General features: G+C 42.7%; 1 protein-coding gene across 2 annotated transcripts in view; it reads right to left on the bottom strand.

Annotated features, from left to right (window-relative positions):
- Window positions 1–9,204, bottom strand: part of kif6 (kinesin family member 6) — a 565,092-nt gene that overhangs the window by 16,392 nt on the left and 539,496 nt on the right. Inside the window, exon 21 of one of the 2 annotated variants that reach the window (XM_043687249.1) lies at window positions 9,011–9,117. The exons of the other annotated variant lie outside the window; for it this stretch is intronic. Within the exon in view, the coding sequence (XP_043543184.1) occupies window positions 9,011–9,117 (107 nt within the window). The remainder of the gene's footprint in view (window positions 1–9,010; window positions 9,118–9,204) is intronic. 2 annotated transcript variants of the gene reach the window in all.

Below are 9,204 nucleotides of genomic sequence, written 5' to 3'. Positions count from 1 at the left end.
GGAGGTGGAGGAATTGGGAATACGGGATGGCATTTTTGCAAGAGGTAAGGTGGGAAGAGGTGTAATCCAGGTAGCTGTGGGAGTCGGTGGGTTTGTAAAAAATGTCAGTGTCAAGTCGGTCGTCATTAATGGAGATGGAGAGGTCTAGGAAGGGGAGGGAGGTGTCAGAGACCGTCCAGGTAAATTAAAGGTCAGGGTGGAATGTGTTGGTGAAGTTGATGAATTGCTTAACCTCCTTGCGGGAGCACGAGGTGGCGCCAATGCAGTCATCAATGTAGCAGAGGAAGATGTGGGGAGTGGTGCTGGTGTAATTACGGAAGATCAACTGCTCTATGTAGCCAACAAAGAGACAGGCATAGCTGGGGCCCATACATGTGCCCATAGCTACTCCTTTGGTCTGGAGGAAAGTGGCGCTGGTGGGGGCGGAAGTGGTGGTGACCACGGCAGTAGGGGTGGCGGAAGTCACTGAGCATGTGACATCAGTGATGATGTGAGGGGCGGAAGTGATGTCACGTGATGCATGAGGAATTGTGAGGGGTGGGAGTGGTTGTGGGAGTGGCCATGATGGGGCCGGAATTGACATAATCAATCAGCGTGGGGGTGGCATCTGCATCAGCCGCATGGCTAATGGTTTCTGTGTAGATTCCGAGGCCAGGGGAATCTTCTGGAATGTTTGAGGAGCGCTGGTTATGGAGGTGGGTAGATAAAAGTTTGTTGTACTTACAGTTTTTTATGTTTGAGATGGAATTGAAATACTGTTTGTTGAGAGTATGAATTCTCCTGAGGATGTAGTACAGAGTGGGTCCTTTGCAATTCTGTGCATTGCTGAAAGCGTGGAGCGGAGGATCTTGATGGAGAACCGTTGCTGGTGTTTTTGAATCTGTAGTCTGTACTGTTTGTCCTGTTCGGGTCCGAACTCTGCTGGTTTAAAGGTGGTCCGGAGTCCGTGTGGGATGAGTTGGTTACGGAGACAGGCACTGAGGAAGCAAATGTGGCTGTGGTAGTGGGTTTGTTTCATGACATGGTTGAAGAGCTTCAGGGCAGAGGAAATGACCTGGGAATTGCAGTGGGAGAGGGACTCCCTGAGATTCTTGTAGAGAGAGGAGGAAAACTTCTTCAAGGCACTATCCTATCTACCTGTGACTCTACTGTTAAGGTACTATGAACCTGCACTCCAAGGTCTTTTTGTTCAGTAACATGCCCTAGGACCTGACCATTAAGTGTATAAGTCCTGCTAAGATTTACTTTCCCAAAATGCAACACCTCGCATTTATCTAAATTAAACTCTATCTGCCACTCCTCAGCCCATTGGCACATTTCATCAAGATCCCGTTGTAATCCGAGGTAACCTTCTTCACTATCCACTCCACTTCCAATTTTGGTGTCATCTGCAAACTTACTAACTATACCTTTTATGGTCACATCCAAATCATTTATATAAATGATGAAAAGTAGTGGACTAGCACTACTTTTCATCATTTGTAGCACACCACTGGTCACAGGCCTCCAGTCTGAAAAACAGCCCTCCACCGCCGCCCTCTGTCTTCTACCTCCGACCAGTTCTGTATCCAAATGGCTAGTTCCCCCTGTATTCCATGAGCTCTAACCTTGCTAACCAGTATACCATGGGAGACCTTGTTGAACACATATGGAAGTCCATATAGATCACGTCTACTGCTCTGCCCTCATCAATCCTCTTTGTTACTTCTTCAAGAAACTCAAACATGTTCATTAAATATATTCAAGAGGGAGCTGGGTATGGCCCTTGGAGCTAAAGAGATCAAGAGCTATGGAGAGAAAGCAGGAATGGGACACTGACATTGCATGATCATATTGAATGGGGATGCAGGCACGAAGGGCCAAATGGCCCATTCCTGCACCTATTTTCTATGTTTCCATGTACTGTGGTAAGAGGCATTCAAAAGTATGAATTCTGATTTGATTTAAACCATTTTGAAATGACTAAATTGGGCAATGTGCAACAAAGATTTGCAGATGCATCTGTCCAGGTTAGGTAGGTAGGAGTGACCATTGCACAGAACTTGTGGAGACAAAGTCCTATCTTCATTTTGAGAATAACCTCTCTCATGTTATTTGATACTATCATCATGCTGGAAAGTATAGATTTTAAATACATCTTCAGAACTACTGGAGTACTGTATGAACCCACGGAATCATTGTGCACTTGTTTGCTCTGACTGAGGGGTCAACGAACTAAAAGATAAGAAATGATATAGCAGGAATGCTGTGAACATCCAGGGAGGTGCTAAGTAAGTGAGCGCTAAGAAAAGAATCGAAGAGCCCTGAAATGCAACCTGGTGAAAAACGTGAACTGCCTGACTGCCCGAATGCAAAGTTCTCTCAGCTACACTCCAATGGTAGTTGCTGGTGTATTCCAAACTGCAGCATTGACGTGCTGAAGCATACCCTAAGTGGATTAGAAATGTGCCATGATGATGCATTTTGGCTGGCATGTGTTGGATGCCAGCATTTGGGACTATGGTGAGCCCACTGCCCTTGAAGCATGCCCTGAGATGTTGGTGCTCAGTGTAGAAGATTGAAGACCAGAGGAGCAAGTAGTGACCCAGAGTCACTGAGAACTCCACTCTGTCTTTTATAGAGATGTACAGCATCGAAACAGATCCTTCAGTCCAACTCATCCATGCCGACCAGATATCCTAAATTAATCTAGTCCCATTTGCCAGCACCCAGTGCATATCCCTCCAAACCCTTCCTAGTCATATACCCATCCAAATGCCTTTTAAATGCTGTAATTGTATCAACCTCCACCACTTCCTCTGGCAGCTCATTTCATATATGCACCACCCTCTGTGTGAAAAGGTTGCCTGTTAGGTCCCTTTTAAATCTTTCCCCTCTCACCCTTAAGCTGTGCTCTCTAGTTCTGGAATTTCCCGATCCCAGAGAAAAGATCTTGTCTATTTATCCTATCCATGCCCCTCATGATTTTATAAACCTCTACAAGGTCACTCCTCAGCCTCTGACCCTCCAAGGAAAACAGCCCTAGCCTATTCAGCCTCTCTCTATAGCTCAAATTCTCCAATCCTGGCAACATCCTTGTAAATCTTTTCTGAACTCTTTCAAGTTTCATAACATCTTTCGGATAGGAAGGAGACCAGAATTACACACAATTTTTCAAAACTGGCCTAACGAATGTCCTATGCAGCTGCAAAATGGCCTCCCAACTCCTATACTCAAACCAATAAAGGAAAGCATACCAAACGTCTTCTTCACTATCTTATCTACCTGCGACTCCACTTACAAGGAACTCTCTTTGTTCAGCAATAGTCCCCAGGATTAGATTAGATTCCCTACAGTGTGGAAATAGGCCCTGCGGCCCAACAGGTCCACACTGACCCTCCGAAGAGTAACCCACCCAGTCCCATTTCCCTCTGACTAATGGACCTAACACTATGGGCAATTTAGCATGGCCAATTTACCTAACGTGCACATCTTTGGACTGAGGGAGGAAACCGGAGTGCCTGGAGGAAACCCATGCAGACACTGGGAGAATGTGAAAACTCCACACAGACAGTTACCTGAGGTTGGAATCGAACCTGGGACACTGGTGCTGTGAGGCAGCAGTGCTAACCACTGAGCCATTGTGCCGCCCTTAAATCTTACCATTAAGTGTAAAGTTCTACCCTGATTTGACTTTCCAAAATGCAGCACCTCGCATTTATCTAAATTAAGTTCCATCTGCAACCCCTTGGCCCATGTCAAGTTCCTGTTGTACTCTGAAGTAACCTTCTTTGCTGTCCACTACACCTCCAATTTTGGTGTCATCTGCAAACTTACAACCTATACCTCCTATGTTCACATCCAAATCAGTTATATAAATGACGAAAAGCAGTAAATCCAGCACCAATCCTTGTGACACACCACTGGTCACAGACCTTTAGTCTGAAAAGCAACCCTTCATCACCATCATCCTCTGTTTTCTACTTTTGAGCCAATTCTGTATCCAAATGGTGAGTTTTCGCTGTATTCCATGTGGTTTGACCTTGCTAACCAGTCTACTTTGAGGAAGCTTGCCAAAGTTCCTCTTACTGAAGTCCATATAGATTTCATCTTTTGTGTCACCAATTCTTGTCATTTAGTTTATATGCACTAAGCGGAAGAATAGAGGCTTACATATTAATGAGGTAAGATGAGAGGAATAATGAGTGAGAAACGTCATTAATAGGCATCTTACTGAGTGAGAATCTTGTCTGGATATACAGACTTTTGTGAAAAACACAACGTTTTGCTCCTGGCATTGAGCTCCTGGCTCCTGGTTCCTGGCTCAACACCTCACACAATCCTCCCAAATCTCTCACCATAGTCAATGTCGTTCATTGACTGGGAAGATTGCATCTTTTAAGTTCCTTACTCTTATTAGCCTCATGGCTATTTCTGGTATATAATTAAAATCTTTTACTGGAAAGACAGATGCAAAATATTTGATCCACATTTCTGCTATCCCTCATGAAAATATCTTTGCTTTTTAGGGATCAAGTTTTAATTTTGTTACTCACCTCCTTTTCTATTCTTGCAAACACTTTCATAATCTGTTTTAATATTCCTTTCATTAATATATTTTCTTTCTTCTCTAAAAATCTGGAAGTATTTCCTATTTCACAAAGATTACTGGCTGACCCATACAGGGTCCCGATTAAAATTCTAATCCTTGTGTTCAAAACGTTACGGCACCTTAACCCTTCCCATCTCTGTAGGCCTCCTCAACTATACAACCTTCAGAGAAACCTGCATTTTTCTAAATCTAATTTCGTGCATGCCCTAGTTTCTTCACCCTACCGTTGGGAATCTGTACTTTCAGTTGGACAGAAGCCAGATCTCTGTTTTTTCTATCTTGCTCTCTCTTCATCTCGAGAGTGTCACTTATAAACTACTTTGCTGACTAAGTTTTGGGTCATCTGCCTGTCGTCTCCTTCTTTAGGGTGGTACCAGTTTTCACCTATCTATACTCTTGTGAATTGTCTCAGAACATTTGGCTACACACTATTGTCATGAAAATCAAGACATAGAATTACTGTCCAACAGAATCTGAACCTTAGTTCCAAACCACTGCAGCCAAGGTCCCAAAGACCCCACATATCAAAGCACAAATGTCGATAGTTAATGAAGACAAGACATCCCTATTTAAAAAGGGAGTCAGGCAAAAGACGGAAAATTACAGACTGATTAGTCTAACCTCAGTCGTGGTTAAGATCCTGGAATCCATTATGAAGGATGAAATTTCTGAATACTTGGAAGTGTTTGGTAAAATGGGGCAAAGTCAGCATGGTTTCATCAAGGGAAGGTCAGGCCTGACAAAACTGCAAGAATTCTTTGAGGAAGTAACGAGCAGGTTAGACCAAGGAGAGCCAATGGATATTATCTACCTGGACTTCAAGAAGGCACTTTGACAAGGTGCTGCACAGGAGGCTGCTGAGTAAGATATGGGCCTATGGTGTTGGGGCAAGGTGCTGGCATGGATAGAAGCTTGGCTGTCTGGCAGAAAGCAGAGAGTGGGGATAAAAGGATCCTTCTCAGGATGGCAGCCGGTGACAAGTGGTGTTCTGCAAGGCTCAGTGTTGGGACCACAAATTTTTACTTTATACATTAATGATCTAGATGAAGGAACTGAGGGCGTTCTGGCTAAGTTTGCAGATGATACAAAGATAGGTAGCGGGACAGGTAGCATTGAGGAGATGGGCAGGCAGAAGTATTTGGACAGGTTAGGAGAGTGGACAAAGAAGTGGCAGATTGAGTACAATATGGGAAAATGTGAGGTCATGCCTTTTGGTAGGAAGAATACAGGCATGGACTATTTTCTAGGATTCGTCCAGGATTCTCTCAAGGTAAACTTGCAGGTTGAGTCAGTAGTTAGGAAGGCAAATGTAATGATGGCATTTATTTTAAGAGGGCTTGAATTTAAAGGAGGGATATACATCTGAGGCTCTATAAGTCTCTGGTCAAGCCACATTTGAAGTATTGTGCACAGTTTTGGGCCCTATATCTCAGGAAGATGTACTGGCCCTGGACCGTGTTCAGAGGAGGTTCATGAGATGGTCCCAGGAATGAAAAGCTGAACATATGAGGAACGTTTGAGGACTCTGGGTTTATACTCAATAGAGTTTAGAAGGATGAGGGGAGGATCTAATTGAAACATTGAGTATTGAATGGCCTGGACTGAGTGGATGTTGGGAAGATATTTCCATTGGTAGGAGAGGCTAGGATTGGAGGGCACAACCTTAAAGGGAAGACCTTTTAGAACAGAGATAAGGAGAAACTTCTTCAACTAAAGAATGATCAATCTATGAAATTCACTGCCACAGAAGGCTGTGGAGGGCAGGACATTGAGTTTATTTAAGACTGAGATAGATAGGTTCTTGAGTATTGAGGCAATCAAGGTCTACGGGAAGAAAGTGTGAGAATGGGGTTGAGAAACCTATCAGCCATGATTGAATGGCAGAGCAGACTCGATGGACTGAATGGTCCAATTTCTGCTCCTGTGTCTATGGTCTTATGGTCTAAGACTGGCAAGAACAGTAAATGAAGGAAAATGATCCATCAGATTCAAAAGAAATGTTAGCTTCTTCAATCCTTTAATGTTTGTTGCTTGTTTTAATTTTTTCATTTCTGTAATCATTGCTATTGTTTACGCAGTGCTAGAAGCATGTGACAGATTAGATAGCGAGGCACTGAACCATTTGGTGATAACACCATCTGTTCACAGGCAGATATCAGCTGGGCAAATGGAAAAATCAGATGTGGGTGTAAAGGAAATATTCTCAATGTATGAATAATCTGATTGTTTTCTTGCATCCCAAGCTATCAATCCTTCCTCTTTGCCTAATGAGAATTCACACTGCAGTGCTATTGTATGTAATAGTCTGAGTGCTGTAGATGGATAAGCCCCATTGAAGTGCACTCTTTTAGTGCCCTCCAAGATGTTAAACCCTTGCAAAACACTTCCCCCTATTGCTAGCAGGGTCCTAAAGGTTCGGTTACAGAAGTAGTGTGTAACTGAACCATACAGATCAGAGAGAGATTACAAGCCTGCATTGTTAGGTGATCTCAAGGCAGCAATAGATATATTACAATTTACCTTAGAGAAAATTGAACAGAAAAGGAAAATGCTGCCTATTTTTTGTTTTTTTGGATAAAAAATGTCCAAACTCCACCCCAACATATGAAATAATATTTTTAGGGTATAAATTGGCAATGTAAAATGATAAATTTAAATTTGCTCTGCTACCTTACTCATCTGTGATCTGACACAGGAATAAACTACCCTGTATTGCTGGAAAAAAGATGAGTTGCTGAAGAATACATTTTTGACATACTTTGTCCTTCCAGAGTAATTTCAGGTAGATCTGAAAAGGTCATCTACTTTTCTAAACTAGATGACCTTTGGTCCATTTGCGAGTTTGTGCGAGATCATAATTATCTGATTAGCATAGCTATTGTCTTGCAGAATAGCTTCGATGCACTTTACTTCTGCACTGAGCTGGTCAGGTGAGCAAACAGCCAAGCTCCTAATCACAAAAATGCTTCTTCATCATCACCGGATCAAAATCATTGCTTGGTTTCACAGAACCTAAATATTGTAGAAAAGACATATGTTTTGCCAAAGTATCAATCAAGCCCAGAATGTGGCCCTCGAGTGTTTCTCATGATCAAAGTCCACTTGTCAACTAATCAGCACCTCTTTTCTGCTGTAGTTATTGCAAATGTGCAAACTCCTCACAGACAATCCCACAGTGGCTCATGGTCAGCACTGCTGCCTCATAGCACCAGGGACTTGGGTTTGATTCCAGCCTTTGGCGGCTGTCTGAGGGCCGTTTGCACATTCCCCTTGTGCTTGCGTGGGTTTCTTCTAGGTGCTCGAGTTTCCTCTTACAGTCCAAAGAGGTACAGGTTAAGTGGACCGACCGTGCTTTCCCATAGTGTCCATGGATATATGGGTTAGGTGGATTAACCATGGGAAATGCCGGGTTATAGTGTAGGAGGGTGGGTCTGGGTGAGCTGCCCTTTGGAGGGTTGGTCTGGACTCAATCGGCTGAATGGCCTGCTCCACACTATAGGAATCCTATGAATATAGTGATTGTTTGAAATTTGGCATTTTTACATTTGTCCTTACGAGTGCAAGATGAAAAGCATCAGCAACATGTCTTCCTTTTCAGCAATATTTAAGCTCTGTACTACCAACTGCCTCTTTGTTTACCCGAAACTGAATGGCATTTTGCTAACAAACTGCACAGTAAATGGTAAAGCATAAAACCAAACTGTACCTTGTTAAAAGTGGTAGGAAAAGCAAAGAAAATCACCAGAGAGCACAGGACAATGCAGTTAAATATGCTAAGAACTTAATTAAAATGATTTATTTGGTAATGTGAGATGCATTGTTACACTGTATGGTGATATGCAGTTTAATTTACATTATTTTGATAGAAAGTGTGCTTTCCTTCACTTTAGAATAGATATAATTGGAGTTATTTGTGAGAAATCATCAACACTGTTTCTTTAAAACAAAACATTTGAATTATGAGTATTGACAAAGTGAGTGAAAATCCATAACCTTTCTAGTATACTCTTGAATAATTGGACTACTTATGAACTGCATCCTGGTGTTTCTGGTGGGTTCTGGGTAGATCTTATTTGGGGTAGATCTAATAGTTCAGGCATTTAATATCCAGCACTAGTGCAGCACATCTGATGGGCTGTGGACTAGATCAGTGAAAATCTGAGAATTGTTCTGAACATTTGTCAGCTCATTTTGAAAGGAGGCCAATGCCTTCTGCTGCATTGTATATCCGAATTCCGCCAATGGGAAGATGAGGCGTGTCCTTATTCATCTGGTTACCTGCCCAATTTATTAAAATTAGGTGACTTCCCACTGCCTTTAGTCAGGGTTGGCCTAGGAGTTTTGCGTGGCTCCTCTGCTGCCCTTGTTCACTCTCTCCCGACCCTTTTCTTAAGGTGTGCACTCACTCTTTGATCTCACCTTTCTTCTGCATGAGATTTTGTCTTGCTCGAACGAATGCGAGAATATCGGCGTCAGTCTGATCATCACCAGTCAGGGGAATGGACGAGCCAAGATTTGAAGGCAGGCTGGGTCAGGTGAATGGTATATGAGCATAAACATTACAAAAATCAGAATGATTCATTATAGAAAGTCAAAGTAAATTCAGTAAAGAA

This window comes from Chiloscyllium plagiosum, chromosome 3, assembly GCF_004010195.1.
Source record: "Chiloscyllium plagiosum isolate BGI_BamShark_2017 chromosome 3, ASM401019v2, whole genome shotgun sequence".
Taxonomy (NCBI): Eukaryota; Metazoa; Chordata; class Chondrichthyes; order Orectolobiformes; family Hemiscylliidae; genus Chiloscyllium; species Chiloscyllium plagiosum.
This window is presented reverse-complemented; position numbering and strand designations above follow the sequence as displayed.